General features: G+C 44.0%; 1 protein-coding gene across 1 annotated transcript in view; it reads right to left on the reverse strand.

Moving 5' to 3' along the window:
• The window catches only part of DUXB (double homeobox B), a 41,699-nt gene that overhangs the window by 13,276 nt on the left and 4,991 nt on the right, over positions 1-23,432 (reverse strand). The window contains 2 exon segments of the mRNA XM_065898401.1: positions 18,407-18,520; positions 22,068-22,129. Coding sequence (XP_065754473.1) covers positions 18,407-18,520; positions 22,068-22,129 — 176 coding nt within the window.

The following is a 23,432-nucleotide window of genomic DNA, read 5'->3' on the forward strand; positions in this document are numbered from 1 at the left end:
TTTCAATTTCAGTGCTTGTGATTGGTCTGTTCATATTTTCTAGTTCTTCCTGGTTCAGTCTCGGAAGGTTGTGCATTTCTAAGAATTTGTCCATTTCTTCCAGGTTGTCCATTTTATTGGCATATAGTTGCTTGTAGTAATCTCTCATGATCCTTTGTATTTCTGCAGTGTCAGTTGTTACTTCTCCTTTTTCATTTGTAATTCTGTTGATTTGAGTCTTCTCCCTTTTTTTCTTGATGAGTCTGGCTAATGGTTTATCAATTTTGTTTATCTTCGCAAAGAACCAGCTTTTAGCTTTATTGATCTTTGCTATTGTTTCCTTCATTTCTTTTTCATTTATTTCTGATCTGATCTTTATGATTTCTTCCCTTCTGCTAACTTTGGGTTTTTTTTGTTCCTCTTTCTCTAATTGCTTTAGGTGCCAGGTCAGGTTGTTTATTTGAGATGTTTCTTGTTTCTTAAGATAGGATTGTATTGCTATAAACTTCCCTCTTAGAACTGCTTTTGCTGCATCCCATAGGTTTTTTTTTTTTTTTTTTTTTGCAGTACGCGGGCCTCTCACTGGTGTGGCCTCTTCCATTGTGGAGCATAGTCTCTGGACGTGCAGGCTCAGCGGCCATGGCTTACGGGCCTAGCCACTCCGCAGCATGTGGGATCTTCCCAGACCGGGGCATGAACCTGTGTCCCCTGCATCAGCAGGAGGACTCTCAACCACTGCACCACCAGGGAAGCCCTCTTCCACCATCTTGAAGCTACTTGATTTGTGGCTTGTGATGTGATCAATCCTGGAGAATGTTCCATGGGCACTTGAGAAGAAAGTGTAATCTGCTGTTTTTGGGTGGAATGTCCTATAAATAACAATGAAATCTATATGGTCTATTGTGTCATTTAAAGCTTGTGTTTCCTTATTAATTTTCTGTTTGGATGATCTGTCCATTGGTGTAAGTGAGGTGTTAAAATCCCCCACTATTACTGTGTTACTGTCAATTTCCTCTTTTAAAGCTGTTAGCAGTTGACTTAGGTATTGAGGTGCTCCTATGTTTGGTACATATATATTTATAATTGTTATATCTTCTTCTTGGATTGATCCTTTGATCATTATGTAGTGTCCCTCCTCGTCTCTTTTAACGTTCTTTATTTTAAAGTCTATTTTATCTTATATGAGTATTGGTACTCCAGGTTTCTTTTTTCCTGGTACACGTGCCTCTCACTGTTGTGGCCTCTCCTGTTGCAGAGCACAGGCTCCGGACGTGCAGGCTCAGCGGCCATGGCTCACGGGCCCAGCTGCTCCACGGCATGTGGGATCTTCCCGGACCAGGGCACAAACCTGTGTCCCCTGCATTGGTAGGCAGACTCTCAACCATTGTGTCACCAGGGAAGCCCCTGCAGCTTTCTTTTGATTTGCATTTGCATTGAATATCTTTTTCCGTCCCCTCACTTTCAGTCTGTATGTGTCCCTAGGTCTGAAGTGGGTCTCTTGTAGACAGCATGTGTACGGCTCTTGTTTTTGTATGCATTCAGTGAGCCTGTGTTTTTTGGTTGGAGTATTTAATCCATTTACATTTAAGGTAATTATTTATACGTATGTTCCTATTACCATTTTCTTAATTGTTTTGTGTTTGTTTTTGTAGGTCCTTTTCTCCCCTTGTGTTTCCCACTTAGAGAAGTTCCTTTAGCATTTATTGTAGAGCTGGTTTGGTGGTGGTGAATTCTCTTAGCTTTTGCTTGTCTGTAAAGCTCTTGATTTCTGTATCAAATGTGAATGAGATCCTTGCAGCGTAGAGTAATCTTGGTTGTAGGTTCTTCCCTTTCATCACTTTAAATATGTCATGGCACTCCCTTCTGGCTTGTAGAGTTTCTGCTGAGAAATCAGCTGTTAACCTTAAGGGAGTTCCCTTGTATGTTATTTGTCATTTTTCCCTTGCTGCTTTCAATTTTTCCTTTGTGTTTATTTTTTGTCAACTTGATTACCATGTGTCTCGGCGTATTTCTCCTTGGATTTATCCTGTATGGGACTCTCTGTGCTTCCTGGACTTGGGTGGCTGTTTCCTTTCCCATGTTAGGTAACTTTTCGACTATAATCTCTTCAAATATTTTCTCGGGTCCTTTCTCTCTCTCTTCTCCTTGTGGTCCCGTATAATGTGAATGATGTTGTGTTTAATTTTGTCCCAGAGGTCTCTTAGGCTGTGTTCATTTCTTTTCATTCTTTTTTCTTTATTCTGTTCTCCCGCAGTGAATTCCACCATTCTGTCTTCCAGGTCACTTATCCGTTCTTCTGCCTCAGTTATTCTGCTATTGATTTCTTCTAGTGCATTTTTCATTTCAGTTATTGTATTGTTCATCTCTGTTTGTTTGTTCTTTAATTCTTGTAGGTGTTTGTTAAACATTTCTTGCATCTTCTCGATCTTTGCCTCCATTCTTTTTCTGAGGTCCTGGATCATCTTCACTATGATTATTCTGAATTATTTTTCTGGAAGGTTGCCTATGAAGGTTGTTCATTTAGTTGTTTTTCTGGGGTTTCATCTTGTTCCTTCATCTGGTACAAAGTCCTTTGCCTTTTCATTTTGTCTGTCTTTCTGTGAATGTGGTTTTCCTTCCACAGGCTGCAGAATTGTAGTTCTTCTTGCTTTTGCTGTCTGTCCTCTGATGGATGAGGCTATCTAAGAGACTTGTGCAAGTTTCCTGATGGGAGGGACTGGTGGTGGATAGAGGTGGCTGTTGCTCTGGTTGGCAGAGCTCAGTAAAACTTTAATCCACTTGTCCACTGATGGGTGGGGCTGGGTTCCCTCCCTGTTTGGTTGTTTGACCTGAGGTGACCCAACAGTGGAGCCTACCCAGGCTCTTTCGTGGGACCAATGGCAGACTCTGGGATGGCTCACACCAAGGAGTACTTCCCAGAACCTCTCCCACCAGTGTCCCCATCCTCACAGTGAGACACAGCCACTCCCTGCCTCTGCAGGAGACCCTCCAACACCAGCAGTGAGGTCTGGTTCAGTCTCCTATGGGGTCACTGCTCCTTCCCCTCGGTCCCGATGCACACACTACTTTGTGTGTGCCCTCCAAGAGTGGAGTCTCTGTTTCTCCCAGTCCTGTCAAAGTCCTGCCATCAAATCCCACTAGTCTTCTAAGTCTGATTCTCTAGGAATTCCTCCTCCCATTGCCTGACCCCCAGGTTGGGAAGCCTGACGTGGGGCTCAGAACCTTCACTCCAGTGGGTGGACTTCTGTGGTATAAGTGTTCTCCAGTCTGTGAGTCACCCACCCAGCAGTGATGGGATATGATTTTATTGTGATTGTGCCCCTCATACCGTCTCACTGTGGCTTCTCCTTGTCTTTGTATGTGGGGTATCTTTTTTGGTGAGTTCCAGCGTCTTCCTGTCGATGATTGTTCAGCAGTTAGTTGTGATTCTGGTGCTCTCACCAGAGGGAGTACATTCACTTTCTTTGTTCAGTCAAATGGAAAATGACATTAGTATAAGGAACATCACTTTATTTATTGGCCAACAGATACCATATATGATTCTATATAAGTATTAATTATAAATTTGGAAAGTATTACCCTAAAAGATTATGAAAATATAATATTTTATCAATCACTAATGTAATATTGGTGTTAATAAAACATTTTAAATTCAAAATTAAGTTTCTATTAATATTTTAATAGTACTACATATTTATTATATTTATAAAATAGATTTTATTATTAGAGAAATAATAATTATTTCATAACCCAATATCAATATTATAAGCCCAGATGATATAATGTTAAGAAAATTGAAATTTACTGTATGTTAACCATTAGAACATTAAATTATAATTCATGTTTAACTTTTGTTAATTATTTACTCATTAAAATTATTATATCATTTAAATCTACCCTTCTATTCTTCTAATGCTTTAACATCATTCTGGTTTTCCAAGATCTTCATGCTACTTTCCTCTTGACTCCCAGACTTGATAAAAATCAACATACCACTGAATTCTGCTGTTCTAAAATCTGAGGCCTCTTGCTGTCTGGGTGCTTCAGGAAGACGTGTAAGTAGGTTTTAATATATTAATTATATTTTATTCAAAAATTATTACTTTTAAAAATTGAAGTATAGTTGATTTACAATGTTGTGTTTCAGGTGTGTGGCACAGTGATTCAGTTTTATATATACATTTTATATATGTAAATGTAGAGAATTAGAATGTAGATGTTCATCAGGGTTACAGTAAGTTATATACATTTTATATATATATTATATATATATATTTTCAGATTGTTTTCCCTTATAGGTTATTGCAAAATACTGAGTATAGTTCCCTGTGCTATGCAGTAGGTCCTTGTTGGTTACCCATTTTATATATAGGAATGTGTATATGTTAATACCAAACTCCTAATTTATCCTTCCCTATATTTTATTTCTAACATTCAAATTAAGAAGTTCAAATAAAATGTGAAATCCCCAAGAATAGAGACTTTAATACAATGAAACTGAGTACACGTGAAATATATTTCTTCTTATTCAGTCCTGGGGTCCTTTTCAGAACTGTTTCATATGCATATAATCATGACACACTAACAACATTTTCCCAGGAATAAATTGGTTAAGCTGCCATGGCTGGGATGCTAATGACCTGGGAGACAATTTCAGATCCTTGGGTAATATTACTTTAGGCTAAAACCTAGAAAACTTGACATATGTAGCCAAAACCTTCGTAATGGTATTTAGACCTTAAGATTTCCTTTACTACCAACTTTTATGTCAGATCACATATTCTTATCTCTAACCTTGCATTCATTATAGCACACACTTCACATTGAGAAATAATCAAGTGTAGCACTTTCTTAATATTCCTAAGGATATAACACATTATGTATATGAATATGAATATAGATGCATGTATATTTATTTACAGAACACTTATATATCCTGATAATATTCTTCTGTTATTTTGTCTAAGAAAAATACCACTTGCCTTTCTGAAACCTGATGTGTCCTAAATATTCTGTCAGTTGGAAGGAATACAAAACAAATAGTCTATCCAAATAATCAACCTTCGATTCTAAACTCTCTCCTCTTTTCTAATTTTATTTTTCTTAATTATTCACACATCTTCCATTTTACTGAGGAAGTACAAAAGTGTCATTAAAGAGAAGTCTGTCTGGAGAATTCCCTGGCAGTCCAGTGATTAGGACTCAGTGCTTCCACTGCCATGGCACGTTCAGTCTCTAGTCAGGGAACTAAGATCCCATAAGCCGCTCGGCGCAGCCAAAAAAAAAAAAAGGCTGTCGCTGAAACTCAGATTCCAGATTTTGTTTTAAGGTTCCATGGTTAGTACAATTATTTATTTAACAGGAAAAAGATTTTTTTTTTTTTTTTTTAGAACAAACCATGAAATCATGCTGAATAGCTTTCAGTTTACTATGGAATGTATATTCATTTGCTACATGCCTTTCCCCCACAAGATCCAATTCTAAGACATCCCTAAGTTGGAGTCAACCATAATTCAAAATTCATAAACTTATGCCTATTACATCAAGAGGAATAAAAACCACAGTTATAAGGAAAGACAAAATTGCAAATAGGATAAAAAAGAGAATGGTGGACATAGTGCCCAGAACAGTGTGCTGAGAGACAGATCTTTGCTGGGAGGTAATTTGCCTGGACCTGAGTTGGGCTTGTCCTGAACACCACGAAGTCACCCAGGCACATTCGACATTGAGGGACACTTCAGGTAAATCAATACTCAGCGATGTGTCCAGGGGTCAGATCTCATCTTGGGTCATTTCAGGAGAGCAGAGGGCCAGGGCCAGCCTATATGGGAAATCCGTTTAGGTGCGGGCTGCATCAGGAAGCCTCTAGGCAGAGACATCCTAGAACGTCACCTAGGATGAAAATGCATCAACTGATGGAGACCCCGTATACTTGGGTTAGTTGGGGACATATCTGCCAAACTCAAAAGCATTCATGATTCAATGTGATCAAAGAAAAACTTCAGTTGTGTGATCAGGCAAAATGTCATGATACAACTAAAAACTAACAATGCTTCTTTGGCTGTGGGGGGAGGGTGCTTTCTTTGGTCTACTATTCCCACCCCCACCCCAAATAATAACCGTGTGACAAAAAATAATAAATTGTTGACTGAAATAATCAACAAACAATCTATAAAGGGAATAGAAAAGAGTTTTATTTGAGCCAAACTGAGGACTATAATCTGGGAGATACAGATTCCAGAAGCACTTGAATTGTGCTCTGCTGGACTACAGAATGGGGAGGCTTATAAAGGCAAAACTCACAAAACTACATAAGTTGTTTGTCAAGAATTAGGACTGAAGCTGGCAAGAAGTAAGGGTGCTTGTCAAGTAAGGATTGGTCGGAGTCTGAAATAGTTGCGTACTTACAAATGAAGACCTTGAGACCACAAGGTTGCAGCTGGCAGCTGCTAGCAGATATTGTTTTGAGAACGGCTGGTGGTGGCCTTGAATTCATCCAGTTCAGAAATTTCGAGTTCTCAGTGATGCAGGAACTTGTCTGAAGCTACATCCACAATGGCCACCTGGCTCTAGTTTGGACACCTGAAACACACTTACTCCATTCTGATTTTTGAATGCATTCTTTTCTTTAATGGTTAAAGCAGATGTACTGTACGTGTTCGATGGGCCACAAAACAAGCTACTCTAGTTACCATAAAGTTCAAGTTAAATCATGTGAAAGACAGAACGACTTCCCCGTACCTCAATATGTGAAAATTTTTTCCATCAAAACCAAATAAGAGACACTTTGAAATTTTATTTTTTAAAGTAGAATTGATAGTAGTCTCACTCACCCGTGGCCAAGGTCAGAGACATGCACTACTGCATGCTTTATGCTCTTCTCCACAAGACCAGGAAGTGGTCTGCATTCTGTTAATTTGAACAACAAAATACATTTATTCCTAGACTCCACCACCTCATTCAGATCAGCCATTCTGAAGGACCTCAGGTCGTTGGGAAGGGGGCCTGCTATAGCCCAGCTGGTGTAGATGGTTGTCTCTGCCTGTGACATGGATGACCTGGGCACCGACAATGCTGTGAGGTTTGAAGGGCGGCTGGCTGCACACAACCTTGCTTACGTCTCATGGCAGTCTGCAGTGGCGAGTGGAAAATGATCCCGAGAGAGGTAGGGGTTCCCAAGGCCCAGTCATGGCAGGCTGGTCCTCAGCAGGGGCTTGTGCCTCCTGGACCATGTGCCCTTGCTCTGTCCTGGTGGAAGGCAGAGTTCTAAACTGTCTGTGAACATCAGCTCCAACTGTCACTGGGTTGGCCAATCAGTGGCTGAGGATAGAGGTGGCCAATGGGAAGTGGGGGAGGGTCGACAGCTTGGCTGAGGTCCTTTCCATTCCCAAGACAAGACTTGGGGTGGCGAGGGAGAGGTGAAGGGCATTAGAACAGAGATGGGAATCAGCGGGCCTAAAAAAATATTTTCATCATCATAATTTGGCCTTGGGCTGGCTGGGTTTGGAGGGTGAAGAATCTCAAGGTTGAATCTGAGTTCAGAGTCCTTCTTATGCATCACAGTGACTCTGTTTCACCTACATTCTCATTCACTAAAGTGTGCACCCTGAAAGGCTGGTTCTGAGAGATGTTCATCAGGGTTACGGTGGGTCAGCAGTGGGTGGGGGGCATGGAATAGGGTGGCGTAGGAAAAAAATGGTGAAACTGGGTGAAACCTCCCATTCCATATTGGTAATCTTTGTGCAGAGCTGGATTCTGAGGCTGAAGGATGAAGGTGGCTGAATCCACAGAGCAGGTCTCCTCAATGCTATTTATACACTAAATACAGGATGGATAGATGGGTACTGAAGGAAGTAAGGCTTGGCCTCTAAAAGTTTTCACAGACTACTTTCTTTTTGAACCAAAAATAACTTAGTTAACTATATTAGTCTTATAACTAGAGTCAATCCAGTTCTTGGGACACAGAAGTAAACATTGTCTTTCAAATCTCTCTAGTCGTCATAAGACCACTCACGATAAACTCTCACTAGTTACGGGATATTAATAAATATCCATCACCAAAATACTGTCCTTACACAGTCTAGCTATAGAGGAAAAGAAAACAAGGCACTCACCAAATTTACTCCCTAATGAAATCCAGTTTTGAAGCACCATCTTAGAAATTATAATTCTCTCAAGCTTCAACTTGAGCAAATGTACAGTTACTTAGCAACAGTAGTGAAAACAATGGTAAGAAAGTCCAAAATTACATCAAAAGAGAGAAAAAAATGTGTTTCTAGACTAAATAGTACTGACAAAAATATTCTTTCTGTGCTGCCCAGAAAGCAGATAATATGAGGACAAATTACCCGTATAATTCATATTTAATATAATGAACATTTACAAAACTCTACCTTATACGTTATAATCGTATTAATTCTCCATTTGAGATACTGTGTGATCACTTAAATAATAGCAGAAAAGCAAAGAAAAATTATTTCAGAAGAAAGACAAAGTTCTTGCTGTGTTTCTGATGATTTTAGTGGCCTTGTTAACAAGAACAAAGATACTGTCATTATACCACCCACACATAGAGTGCCAAGAGAACACTTAATTTTGAGACTCATGTTGAGTAATCTGTGGTTTTAGAGTACTGAGGATCACGATCCTATCAAGTTCCCACATGGAGCAGTGGGTGTTCTGCAGGTCACCAATGGCTGGAAGTGAGACAGAAACATCTCCACACTCTGAACTTGAAAAGAGGCTCAAACTCAAATGTGGTGACATCAGATGGTGCCACAAATTAGCGAATGTGAGTGTTCAGGGCAGCGCAGTGGTGGGGGAATCACTCACTGACATTTATCTGCTATCATTTTAGAGAAGTCCCCAAATGTTTATTCTAATACTACCTAAGGTATCCACTCACATTTATTTCAATAGTAAGCTTCAAAGGTACAGAAAGTATCTCCTAGGGGACTAGTTGGGATCACATGTGTTAGTGAATTTCCCAACATTTCTCTACCTCTCATGCTGAGCCAGAAATGCCCCCTCCACCCCTGGTATCCCTCACCCCAGGGGCGGTTCTTGCCATCTGCACTCAGAGCTTTCTGCTGAACCTCTCTCCTACCATGTCCTCATCGATGGCTGAATCTGCCCCTGAAGAGTGCGCTCCTGTGCTGCCCACCTGCACACACCTGGCCCCAGCTGATTTATTCTCAGTCCCTCCTGAGTGAATGATGCTTACCGTTTCCCTCCAGGAAAGATGCTCATACTTTCAACACTTTGAAGCAGTCTATAAGGCAAACACAGTTTAAACACAGGCAAACTGTTTTTGAGTGTGGGAAGTGAAGAGGATTTGGTGGTAGAGGTCCCAGATTCAGTGCCAGGTATGTCATTAGCTTAGTTTGTGATGATAAAAAGAGCAGCTTACACGAGAGTTTACCATGTGCCAAGAGTTTTACATAACTTCATCTTATTTAACCTGTACAACAACCCTCAGCTAAGCTAAGAGTTAAGGAAGTCGAGGGGATGAAGAGTTACAAGAATATGTCCCGAGGACCCAGCTAGGAAGGTGCAGAGGTGAGACTGGTCCCCAGTCTGGTTTTAGAGCCTGAGCTGTACACCAACTGTGAATATTGTGTGATCTGGAGCTTGTTTGAACCTCGGTTTCCTCACCTCTGCGGACAATGCAATCCCCTTTCTCGAAGATAGCCATGAGGGGTTATATGGCGCTCTGTGCTTTGTTGACTTGTTCGCCCACAGACATTAGTTACCACACTCAGGGACGACCTGGTGAGTGCTGGTACTTTCCTGCCTCCTCGCTAGGGACTCTCCAAGCCAGTGAAACCATCTAGGTCCCCAAGGTCCTGTGGTTTTTCCTTTACCACAAAAGCACCCGAGCTCTTTGCTGCTCAACTGTGGTTTAGGAGTCCAGTGGCCACCCCACCATGTCTTTTTCCTTAGCATCTCTGTCCTCTTTTCCCACAACCTTGGGGTTCCCAGCCATCTCCATGACCTACATTAATGTGGAGTCATAGAACTCACTGTTGGGGTGGACCTCAAAGAGGCTGGCCCATCACCCGTACATGAAGGTGGGGCAGTCTGTAAGACAAAGCCAGGGCTCCTCAGGGGATGTGTGGGCAGCGGGGAACAACAGGGTCCCAGGTAAGGCTCTAAGGAGGCATCTGCAGGTGTGTGGGTCCTGCACTGGGAGGCCCAGAACGGCCTTACTCTGTAGTTTAGACAGATCTGAGGTCTCAGGTCTTCTCACTGGATTCACTTTTTTCATTTCTTACTCAATTCCCCAGGTCCTTAATGAATGCCTCACATGTGCCAGACAGGAGAGAGGGCTCAGCAGGAGTAAGATATCTGTCTTAACAACCTTTACAATTCAGAGGAAAATGCAGACAAGGAACAAACATGGAAGTAAAATGATTTCAGGGAGGATGAGTGCTATGTGGCCATGTGTAGGGCAGAGGAGTAGAGAGGGATGCAGTAAGCACAGTCACTAGCCCTTGGTGGTTGGGAAATGGCACCTTAAGAAGACAGGAGCAGAACTGGTTTCTATATGGAGGAGGCAGCCACCCACCTGTGTGGGGAAGGGCATTCTTGGCAGAGGAAATAGCCAGTGCAAGGCTCTGAGAAAAAATGACCTTGACGTACTAACGGAACATTAGGAAGCCCTTCCCTGATGGAAGGCACAGTTGTAAACTGTCCATGGACATCGGTTCTACACTGGGTTGGCTAGGCAGCCACTGAGAGGGTGCAGGTGACACCAGGAGGAGCAGGATTGGCACCTTGACCTCTGAGGTCCTTTCCAACCCCAAATCCAGACTTGTGGTGAGGACAGGCAGTGAAGGACAAAGAAAAGAGAAGGGGATCAGGGTCCTGAAAAAAATCGTTACAGTCATATTCTTGCCATGGGCTGGCCTGGCTGAAAAGTGCTGGGTTTGACCTGTGAACTGGGTAGGGGCCCAACTGGGGCACATTTCAGAGTTAGGATTAAGGTTATGTCTTAAGGATCATCCTGGGAGGTTTAGCTTGAGCCTTAGGATTAAATCTAAGTTCAGTGTCCCTCTTACATATTTGGATAACACTATTTCTTCTACACCAAACTTAACTGAAACGTGTTTTTTGAAAGGCTGGTTGGAGATGTTAATCAGGGTTATGGTGCTGCTAGGGAGTGGGTGGAGAGCATTGCCTCCTGAGAGTGAGAAACTGGGCTGCCTCTGGAGGAAAGCACCCACTCTGGGCTGCTAATCCAGGGGCAGAGCTCCATTCTGAGGGGGAAGGGGGAAGGTGGCACAGCTCACAGGGGCCATTAGTACAAAACTATACATGATGACAACATGGTGGATCAGCTCTACCCCAATAAAAAGTAAAAAAACCCAAACAAAACTACATGTGATAAATGCTGAAGAAAGGGATGCTGGGCCATATAAAATGTTTCACGACCTACTTTTTCTTAAATCAGAAATCAGTTTTGTTAAACATATTAGTGCTGTAACTAGAGTAACTCAGCTCTTGTTACATTGAAATAAACTTTGCCTTCTACATCTTTCTAGTTGTGAGTCCACTCATGTAAAATACTCCCTTAGTGTTCACGTTACGGGGCCCTGTTAAACAGAAACAACCAAAATTTTGCCCTTACTTAAATACTAGCAATAAAAATAGAAGAGAAAAAGAGCTAAATCATTTTAGAAAAAAGAAAATTCTGTGTTTCTGATGATTTTAGTGGTCTTTTGGTAGTCACAAAATACTGTCATTATACCACCTACAAATAGAATAACAAGGAAGGACATCCAAGAGTCACATGGAGATAATCTACAGTTATGGAGCATTATCTAAGAATTACAGTCCTATTAAGTTCCCACATGAAGCAGTTAGTGGTCTGTGGAAAGCTCTGCAGGTCACCGATGGCCGAGAATGAGGCAGGAACAACTCCACACTCTGAACTTGAAAAGAGGCACATACTCAAATGATGGTGATACCAGATGGTGACACGGGTTGGTAGATGTCAGGGCTCGGAGCAAGGCAGAGCGAGCACTCACTAGGCTTCAGCTCTTATGTTGCAGAGAAGCACACACGTTTATTTCCAGTGTTATACTACTGACTTTACTACCCTCTCACATTTATTCCCATAGTTACCTCCAAAAGGTTTTGCCCAGTTCCAGAAAGAATCCCCACTGTGGTTCTAATTAGGATTACATTTGCTAATTCTGCTCCCATTGTTTCTTCCCCACTCACAGTGAGCCTGAAATGACCCCCTTTACCCTTGGTTTCCCTTGTTCTTGTGATCTGAACTCAAGGCTGAACCCCTTTCCCACCTGTACCCACTGATGTTTGGATCTGCCTCTGGAAAGGTGTGCTCTTACGCTTCCAAGCTGCACAGACCTGGCCCAAGCGTGCGCATACCCACAATCTCTGGGGTCCCTCCTCCTGAGTAAATGACCATTTCCCTCCATGAGAGGTCCTCTCACCCTAAACATTTTGATGCAGTTTGCCAGCCCGTAAAAGTTTAAACAATAAGCAAATGGGACTTAATCAAACTTACAAGCTTTTGCACAGCATAGGAAACGAAAACCAAAATAAGACAACCTATGGAATGGGAGAAAATATTTGCAAATGATGTGACTGACAAGGGCTTAATTTCCAAAGTACATAAACAGCTCATACAGCTCAATATCAAACAAACAAGCAAACAAACAACCCAATCAAAAAATGGGCATAAGCTCTAAATAGACATTTCTCCAAAGAAGACATCCAGATGGCCAACAGACACGTGAAAAGATGCTCAACATCGCTCATTGTTAGAGAAATACAAATCAAAACTACTTTGAGCTATCACCTCACACTGGTCAGAATGGCCATCATAAAATGTTTACAAATAATAAATCCTGGAGAGGATGTGGAGAAAAGCGAGCCCTCTTACACTGTTGGTGGGAATGTAAGTTGGGGTAGCCACTATGGAAAACAGTATGGAGATTCCTCAAAAAACTAAAAATAGAGTTGCCATATGATCCAGCAATCCCACTCCTGGGCATATATCCAGACAAAACTGTAATTTAAAAAGATACATGCACCCCTATGTTTATAGCAGCACTATTCACAATAGCCAACATGGAAACAATGTAAATGTCCATTGACAGATGAATGGGTAAAGAAGATGTGGTACATATATACAGTGGAATATTATTGAGCCATAAAAAAGAATGAAATAATGCTATTTGCAGCAACATGGATAGATCTAGAGATTATCATACAAAGTGAAGTAAGCCAGACAAAGACAAATATCATATAACATCACTTATATGTGGAATCTAAAAAGATACAAATGAACTTATTTACAAAACAGAAATAGACTCACAGACACAGAAAACAAACTTATGGTTACCAAAGGAGAAAGGAGGGGGAGGGATAAATTAGGAGTTTGGGATTAACAGATACACACTACTATATATAAAATACATAAACAACAAGGTCCTACTGTATAGCACAGGGAACCGTACTCAATATCTTGTAATAACCTATAATGGAAAAGAATCTGAAAAGAATATATATCTATATCTGAATCACCTTGTTATACACTGGAAACTAACACAACATTGTAAATCAGCTGTACTTCAATTAAAAAAAATAATTGGGAAAAAAAAGCGTAAACAGAGGCAAAACAGCTTTTCAGAGAGTGGAAGATGAATGGGATTTGGGGATGGAAGTCCCAGATTCAATGCCAGTTATGAGTGTGATGATAAAAGTAGCAACTTATTTTACCATGTGCTAAGAGTTTTGCCTAGATTCATCTCATTTAACCTGCATGTCTCTGTGTTAGAGTTGAGGGATTCCAGGGAGCGGGTTTAAGTTTCTGAGCTGATAACCACCTCTCAGTGTTTCATAATTTGGAGCTTGTTTGAACCTGTTTCCTCATCTCTGCATGTAACTCTTGCACTGGAGGGGAGCCATCAGGGGGGCTTACAGGTGATGAAGTAGAAGACAGCATGGAGCTCTGATGAAGGTCTGTGCTTTGTGACTTCTCGCCTCGCAGATATTAGTCATGACTCCCAGGAGGACCTGGGTGTTAAACACTTGCAGGTCCCTCCTCACTAGGGACTGACTGTCCGAACCAGTGAAGTAATCTGGGCCCCTGAGGCCCAGTGGCTTTTCCTTTACCACAAAGGCACCCCAGCTCTTTCCTGCTCAACATTGCGGTACAGGAGGCAGTGGCCACCCCACCATGTCTCTTTCCTTAATACCACCTCCCTGTTTCCCTGCAACCTGGAGCTTCCCCTGCCCTCCACATGGACCGTGTGAATGCACAGTCTTTGGCCTGAAACCCACACGTGAGAGAGGAGCAGTTTCTGGGACATAAGCTTTGTTCCCCTGGGAACATTCAGGTAGTGGGAGCAGCTGGGTCCCAGGTCAGGCTCCAAGGAGGTCCTGTACTGGAGGCCCAGAATGGCCTTACTCTGATGTTTGGGCAGGTCTAAGATCTCATGGGTCTTACCACTGGACTCATTAATTTCTTGCTCAGTTTCTCAAATACTTAATGAGCTCCTATCATGTGCCAGACAGGAGAGGACTCAGTGGAAGTAAGATAATCTCTCTGTCCTATTGGCCGTTTATAGTGCAGAGGGTGATGCAGAAAGTAGACAAGAATAAACATGGAAATAAAACGATTTCAGGAAGGATGACTGCTAGGAGGCAGTAAATAGGGCAAAGGAATAGAGAGGGACGGATGAAATGCCATCACTAAGCTACAGTGGCTGGGAAAGGCCACCTTAAGAAGACAGGATCAGAATTGGTACCTAAATTAAGGAGGGAGCACCCACCTATCAGTGGAAAGGTGCTTCTGACAGAGGGAATGACACAAGTGAGCTTGAGATGCTAATTGAACAGAAGGATGGCCAGTGGCTGTTAGGAGGGACTTGGGCATGTACATGACTGGACCAGGACATGCACCACCTTGGGGGGGTTCATGGAAGCATGGATTTGAGTCTCAGTGTGACTTGGAGGCATTGATGGGCTTTGAGCAGGGTGGCCTCATGGTCTCATTTACGGTTTTATTTATTTTATTTATTTATTTTTGGCTGTATTGGGTCTTCATTGTGGTGTGTGGGCTTCTCACTGTGGTGGCTTCTCTTGTTGTGGAGCACGGGCTCTAGGCATGTGGGCTTCAGTAGTTGTGGCATATGGCCTCAGTAGTTGTGGCTCGTGGGCTCTAGAGCGCAGGCTCAGTAGTTGTGGCACACGGGCTTACTTGCTCCATGGCTTGTGGGATCTTCCCGGACCAGGGCTTGAACCAGTGTCCCCTGCATTGGTGGGCGGGTTCTTAAGCACTGTGCCACCAGGGAAGCCCTCATTTAGGGTGTTTAAATGTTCTACTGACTGCACAGTTGTGAAGGTGAGAAAGCTCAGGGAGGGAGTGGTGAGGGTTGACTCTGGCTTCTGAGGTCCTTCCCAATCCCAAATCCAGGCTTATGATGGGGCAGAGTGGTATAGCACACAGGACAGGGACAGGCAAGGGAATCAGGGGTCCTGAAAAAACCTTGTCACCTTCATAATTTTGTCTGGGGCAGGGCTGGGTGAAGAGTGGCTGGGTTTGACCTGTGAACTCAGTCAGCCCTTTCCCCGAGGGCAGCTTTCAGGGTCAAGGTTAAGGTTGCTTGTAGTCAACACCCTAAGGAGTTTAGGTTGTGGAGGTTAAAGCAGCTGTGGCTTCAGTGTTAAATGTGATTCACTTTCACATCAGGTACAACACAATCCTAAACATTATAAACCTATCAGGTCTCCTTTTGAGATGTGTGTGTCACTTTATATAATGGCAATAAACCAATAGAGAGGGCTCCCCTGGTGGCTCAGTGGTTAAGAATCCATCTGCTGGTGCGGGGGACACGGGTTTGATCCCTGGTCCGGGAGGATCCCACATGCCGTGGAGCAACTAGGCCCGTGCGCCACAGCTACTGAGCCTGTGCTCTGGAGCCTGTGGGCCACAACTGCTGAGCCCGTGTGCCGCAACTATTGAGGCCTGTGCACCTGGAGCCCGTGCTCCGCAACAAGAGAAGCCCGTGCACTGCAACGAGGAGTAGCCCCTGCTCACCGCAACTAGAGAAAGTCCACGCATGGCAACAGAGACCCAAGGCAGCCAAAAAAAACAAACCCAAATAAAAACCCAGTAGAGAAAAAAACATAAATTATTTTAAAAGGAAGTCAAAATAAAATATTTGCTGGTTTCCTAGATTATTTTAGAACACCTGTTAAAAACAACAACAAACTGTAATTACACTGCTTGCAAATAAAATAAAACAGAAGCAATTAATTTAGTGTCACACTGAAATAATATACAGGCATAGAAGCATAATCCCATGTGGTTTTCATTTTAGACATTATATAATCACTTAATAGCAATAAAACTAAAATAGAGAAAAAGAAAATTATTTTAGCAGAGAAAGAGCGTCTGGTTGTGGTTCTGGTTCTATAGTTGCAGGCTCAATAGAAAGTGGGATCAATTCCAAGGTGACTCACTTCTCTTTCAGGCTGTGTGGACAGCCTTTGGTATAAAATCATTTCTTGTGGCTGATGGAAGATGGCGAGATGTGCAGGGCCAGGGAAGTCCCTCCATGGAGAAGATTCCCAGGCAATTTCTTTCTGAATTTCTGGAACAGGGGGAAGACCAGAGTTCTCTTCTCCTGAGCTGCTCCCTTAAGCCTTTCTAAAACATCTGAAGTTTGACAAGGGATAAGGTGTAGAATCAGAGCCCGGACCAGTTCAATTCCGATCCCATGATTTGTTGAATCAAAAGAAAGTCCCTATAGCTGCTGTCTGCACCAGGGCACACTCTCTTTTGATCTTGAGAAAGATCTGCTCTGTCAGGATGAAGCTGCCCTCCTGGAGGCATCTGTCCCCTGGGGTCCTGGTCCTTGGAGGGATGTTGGATCCTCAACCAGCCTCAGCCTGGGGCTGCTCCTTCCTTCAGAATCTGGACATCCAGAGGATGCCTGATAGCCCTCTCTGTCCTCTTCCCCTGTCCTATTTGAAACATCAGGGACATAAGGATCTTTTACAAAACCTTACATTCTTCCTCAGTTTATTTGTCTCAGGTATACATTTTCTTAAGCTATGGAGGGACACTACACAGAATTCAGCCAATAGAGGTTTCAACTCATTGTCATGAACTTTTCTCTAAATAGGCTTTGATAATAATGTGTGATTCTTCCACATTTTCCTGAAAGAATTCTGGCTTGGGAATTCCCTGGCGGTCCAGTGGTTAGGACTCCTCGCTCTCACTACCAAGGGCCTGGGTTCGATCCGCGGTTCAGTCCCTGGTCGGGGAAGTAAGATCCCACATGCTGCGCAGTGCTGTGCCCACCCCTCCCCCCCCAAAAAAAAAGAGAATTCTGGCTTGTATTCTGTAGATGTCCATCTCTTCACATTAATGGCTGGTTTTGTCGTCTGCTTTTGAAAGATTCCACTGTACCTTTCTTTGCAGGTATGTTCCCTCTAAATCAGGTGTCTGGTGAACATTATTTTTTTCCTGATATGGTTCAAGGAGGACTTTAAGTTTCCACTGGAACTGTGACATGTCCCTTTCTAACTGTGCTGTTTTTCTGACTGCAGTGACGCTTTCCCAGTTTGGAGACATTTCATATGAAATTTAAGGGCATCAATTATTTCATATTCCTCAGTTCAGTTAGTATGCAGTTGGTTTCTTTTTTCTTCAAGAGTTTTTAAGTAAGTATTTAACTCAGTCACATCAGTCATAGTCTTCAAAACTCCCTTTGATTTGTCATCCATGTGGTCTCTGTTTTCTGGTGAACTTGTTACATCCAACTGCAAGCTCCCACCATCCATGTGTCTTTTCCAGGAGCAGAAGCCCAATCCTCCTTCTTCCCTGAAGTTCACCCAGAAGCTTGATCTGGCTTTTTAAAAAAAGTTTTGTAATATCTTTTTATTCTGTATAGTAAATGTGCTCACTCTTTTCACTCATTCAGCTTCTCTTGAAAACAGTGTTAGGCTTCCTTGAAGATGAGACTTTTCCTTATAGAGATACCTGAATTTCTTCTTCATTTTCCTGATGGATTTTGAAGGATGTAACAGTAGCAACTACTTGAATTTTGTGTGTCCTCTGCTGTACCTTGTTAAGGACCAGATTTTTCTGGTAATGCCAGCCATTAGCTCAACATCTTTTACATTTTGAGATTTGTCCTCTTTTGGTAGTTTTTGGAATGTCCACTTTACACCTAAGAAAAGGGTTAGATGTTTCTAGGTCTTTATTCATGACTTCTAATTTTCTTATTACTGATACTGTGGTCTCCCAAAGGGGTTCCTCCGAAGTTGACTCATGCCCTTCAAATTCATTTTCAGTTAGGCAAAGCGTAAAGATATGTTGTCTTTCCTCCAGAGGGGCAGAGTCTCCAGTGCCTAGTTTGTCTCTATTTGAATGAAGAAGTCAGACCTTGATAATTCCGACCATGACCATCTCGACTGCCATCAAATACAGCAATGAGCGGAGAGCTAGGCCTGGTCTGAGGTCCCCTGATAGTGTCGCCACTGCCCAGCTCCACATCTCCTGGACCAGCAGGACACACAGCATCACAGAGACTGCAGCACTACCTCATGTCCAGAACGCTGCTGCTCACAACAGACTTCAGAGAATGTTGAGAGCATTGTGTCTGGAACCACACCAGTGCCTGGCAACCAGACCTCAGCTGAGCTGAGGGACAGGGACAAATACAGTAATCCCTGGCCAATGCTCTTTTTTCAAACAGCTTTATTTAGGTACATTTTACAGATAAGAAATTTCCCCCTACCAAATGTATGATTCAATGATTTAAGTAAATTTACGGACTGGTGCAACAATCAGCATTAATGTGCTTTAGAATCTTTCAATCACTGCACTAAGAACCCTCATGTCCAATATTTCCTGACACTTGTTCTTCATCTCCTTTCATTTCTTTTTTTAAAAAAATTAATTAATTTATTTATTGGCTGCATTGGGTCTTTGTTGCTGCGTGTGAGCTTTCTCTAGTTGCGGCGAGTGGGGGCTACTCCTTGTTGCGGTGAGCGGGCTTCTCCCTGCGGTGGCTTCTCTTTTTGTGGAGCACGGGCTCTAGGCACGTGGGCTTCAGTAGTTGTGGTGCATGGGCTCAGTAGTTGTGGCTTGTGGGCTCTAGAGCACAGGCTTAGTAGTTGTGATGCACAGACTTAGTTGCTCTGCAGCATGTGGGATCTTCCTGGACCAGAGCTCGAACCCGTGTGCCCTGCATTGGCAGGCAGATTCTTTTTTTTAAATAAATTTATTTATTTTGGCTGTGTTGGAACTTTGTTGCTGTGCACAGGCTTTCTCTAGTTGCGGCGAGCAGGGACTACTCTTCCTTGTCTTGTTATGGAGCACGGGCTCTAGGTGCGCGGGCTTCAGTAGTTGTGGCTTGCAGGCTCTAGAGCTCAGGTTCAGTAGTTGTGGCGCACAGGCTTAGTTGCTCCGCGGCACATGGGATCTTCCTGGAGCAGGACTCGAACCCCTGTCCCCTTAACTGTCAGGTGAATTCTTTTTTTTTTTGTGATACACGGGCCTCTCACTGTTGTGGCCTCTTCCGTTGTGGAGCACAGGCTCCGGATGCACAGGCTCAGTGGCCATGGCTCATGGGCCCAGCCGCTCCGCGGCATGTGGGATCTTCCCGCACCGGGGCATGGCCCCATGTCCCCTGCATCGGTAGGCGGGCTCTCAACCACTGCGCCACCAGGGAAGCCCGGCAGGTGGATTCTTAACCACTGTGCCACCAGGGGAGGCCCTGGCAGGTGGATTCTTAACCACTGCACCATCAGGGAAGCCCCTCCTTTCATTTCTGATCCTGTCCCTCCTTGGGAGAGGGGGCTTCAGGCTGAGGTGGGAATGCGGGAGGTGGGAGCACGGTCAGGACCTGGCCCAGGACAGATCGCAAACTCAAGCTCTCTTGCCATCCCCTAGTGCCCGTTGTTTCCACACTTGCCATCTCCACACAGAAATATGCTTTGTCTTTACATGGGACATGGCTTTGTTTGGAGCCAGGGCTGGTCACAGCACTCAAGCCAGGAGCCTGATCTGGCTGCTTGGACTGAGCTGGTTCCAGGCAGGGGAGGTGGAAATCCACGTGCACCCAACAGCTTAGCCACGGGTGAGTGACCCTGCACCAAGGACACAGCTGCACCATCACACCGTGAATGAGAGTGCCGTGGACACTAGCCTGGCTCACACTCCCCCCTATTCCAAAGATGAGCAAATGCAGGCAGGCCCTGGTCGTGGGAGGTGGAAGCGTGGACTCCACCCTCTGCTGCATGGGGGGGATGCTGGTGGCAGAGTGAGGCTGCCCTGTGCAGTCTGAATGTGGGGCTTTCAGGGTCCTGGGCTGGTGGGGACCTACCTGCCAGCCCCTGGCTTCTCCCCTCACTGGGTATCCTGCCTTCAGACAATGCATGTAACATTTTCCTGGAGACCTTTTCCTAGCAAGGCAAAATATATATAGATGAAGTCCAATTTTTTACATTAAAAAAAACCTTTGTGCTCTTTGTGTTGTATTTAAGCAACCTTGCCAACCCCAGGATCACTAAGATTTTTGCTTATTTTTTTAAAGATAAATTTATTTATTTTTGGCTGCAGTGGGTCTGCATTGCTGCGCACGGGCTTCCTCTAGTTGTAGCGAGCGGGGGCTACTCTTCGTTGTAGTGCACGGGCTTCTCCCTGCGGTGGCTTCTCTTGTTGAGGAGCATGGGCTCTAGGCATGCGGGCTTCAGTAGTTGTAACATGTGGGCTCAGTAGTTGTGGCTTGCGGGCTCTAGAGCGCAGGCTCAGTAGGTGTGGCACTTGGGCTTAGTTGCTCCGCGGCATGTGGGATCCTCCCAGACCAGGGCTCGAGCCTGTGTCCTCTGCATTGACAGGCGGATTCTTAACCACTGTGCCACCAGGGAAGCCCTGCTCATGTTTTCTCCTAGAATTTTATAGATTAAGCTCCTAAAATTGGTCTATGACACAACATAATTTTTGTATATGGTGTGAGATTAAGGGTAGAGGTTTACACATATATTTTATTATTTCAATACCATTTGTTGAAAGATTATCCTTTCCCCATCAAATGGCCTTGGGACCTTGGTGGAAAATCAGTTTATATGTATGAGTCTATTTCTGCACTCACTAATCTGTCCCATTGATCTATTTGTCTATCTGTACACCGATTGCATGGTTTTGGTCACTGTGGCTTTATATTACGTCTTGAAATCATGTGGTTTAAGTCCTCTGACTTTGTTCTTCCTTTTCAAAACTGGATATTATTCATCGGCATTTCTCAGCCTTGTCTCTATTGGCATTTTTATATAGGATCATTCTCTGTGGGAGGCGTCTTAGACAGTGTAGGATGGTTAGCGGTTTCTCTACCCACTAGATGTCAGTCGCGTCCTTCCCCACCATGACAATCAACATGTCTCCAGGATGTCAGCATCATGGCAGTGTAAGATGTCACTCGTTTTTGTCACCGCCTCCCCCCCAACAACAAAGATTTGGCATTCATCCATAGACAAATTGCCTTTGTGGGATCTGTGGGGTCCAGCACCATATGCCAAGTGACCCAGGAGGCGTCTCACCCACCTGTGCATTGGGTAATAGGCACACACACCTTGGTCCTGGTCATGGACCCTGCAGTGGCCTGTGAAGCAGCTCCAGCCCTTCTGTGATTCAGACCAGGGAGCCTCTAAAAGACATTGAAAAGAGAGACTTTGTGGAAGTCTGAGTGTCCAGAGGAGAAGTTCCAGCACACTGTTGGAGGGGAAACAAGTTTGGATGCATTGGAGTGGATAAGAGGAATAGCTTGACTCTGCCTACATCTTTCCTTCCCCAGAACAGCACAGCTTAGGGCCACGAGAAAGTTTCTTGGCCTGTGATCTCCCGCGGAGGAAAACAGGACACTGCCGAAGGGTCCTCTTTCACCTCATCAAGAAGGCTGAATATGGGCTACGTGACTGGGGGTGGAAGAGGCTGGGAGAGTGGCAGAGAGGGCTCTCAGAGGGCATTAAGGGATGCGGATCGTACCAACTGCATCGCAGACTCCGTCAAGAAGACAGCTCATGAGCTGCTGTGAACGCCTCACCTGCGGATACCCCCAACTGGCCCATGGCACCCCCAGCGCTCTGCGTGCCTTGCCCACACACTCTGAAGAGCAGTTTCAGGTTTACAGAAAAATTGAGCACAAAGAATTCTTATAAAGATGCAATTTATAATGTATAGTTTCTTCTATAATTAACATCTTGCGTTAGTGCTGCACGTTTCCTACAGTTGATGAACAAATATTGATACATGATCAATAATGAGTCCAGGGACTTCCCTGGTGGCGCAGTGGTTAAGAATCTGCCTGCCAATGGAGGGGACACGGGTTCGATCCCTGGTCTGGGAAGATCCCATGTGCCATGGAGTAACTAAGCCCGTGCACTACAACTACTGAGCCTGTGCTCTAGAGCCCGTGAACCACAACTACTGAGCCCGCATGCCGCAACTACTGAAGCCCGCGTGCCTAGAGCCTGTGCTCCACAACAAGAGAAGCCAGCGCAATGAGAAGCCTGCGCACCGCAACGAAGAGTAGCCCCTGCTCGCCGCAACTGGAGGAAGCCCGCGTGCAGCAACAAAGACCCAACACAGCCAAAAATAAATAAATAAAGAAAATGGTTAACCTAAAAAAAAGAAATAATGAGTCCACTACCCACTCCCACCCCATACTTGCTCTGTGGCCTGAGATCTCTTTCAAGGCAGCAATCTGGGGAGATTGTAGGGCTGACCTTGTCTCTGTTTCACAGAGCCACTCTCCTCTATTGCCTGTTGTTCAGTGTCTTGCAAACCATTATGTGATATATTTTGTCTTTTTTTTTTCTTAGTAGAAGGGAAAATATGTTCCCTATTATTCCATCATGGCCAGAAGCTAACCTCCTATTTAGGTACAGTAAATCCCCTACATACGAACCTTCACGTTGCAAACTTTCAAAGATGCTAACCTGTGTTCGCATGTCCAATCACGTAAGTTAGTTCATGTGCCTGTAAGATTACTGTAAGGCAAAAAATGTTTTCTTTATTTTTTGTATATATATATTTTTTTGTGGTACGCGGGCCTCCCACTGCCATGGCCTCTCCCATTGCAGAGCACAGGCTCCGGACGCACAGGCCCAGCGGCCATGGCTCACGGACCCAGCCGCTCCGCGGCACGCGGGATCCTCCCAGACCGGGGCACGAACCCGCGTCCCCTGCATCAGCAGGCGGACTCCCAACCACTGCGCCCCCAGGGAAGCCCTTTTTGTATTTTTTAAGATGTATTATTTGTGTGAAAAGTGTTTTAAACCTATTGCAGTGAAGTACTATATAGCCAATTATGTTAGTTGGGTACCTAGGCTAACTTTGTTGGACTTCCAAACAAATTGGACTTACGAACGCGCTCTTGGAACAGAACTCGTTCGCATGTAGGGGACTT

Source organism: Phocoena phocoena, chromosome 20, assembly GCF_963924675.1.
Source record: "Phocoena phocoena chromosome 20, mPhoPho1.1, whole genome shotgun sequence".
Taxonomy (NCBI): Eukaryota; Metazoa; Chordata; class Mammalia; order Artiodactyla; family Phocoenidae; genus Phocoena; species Phocoena phocoena.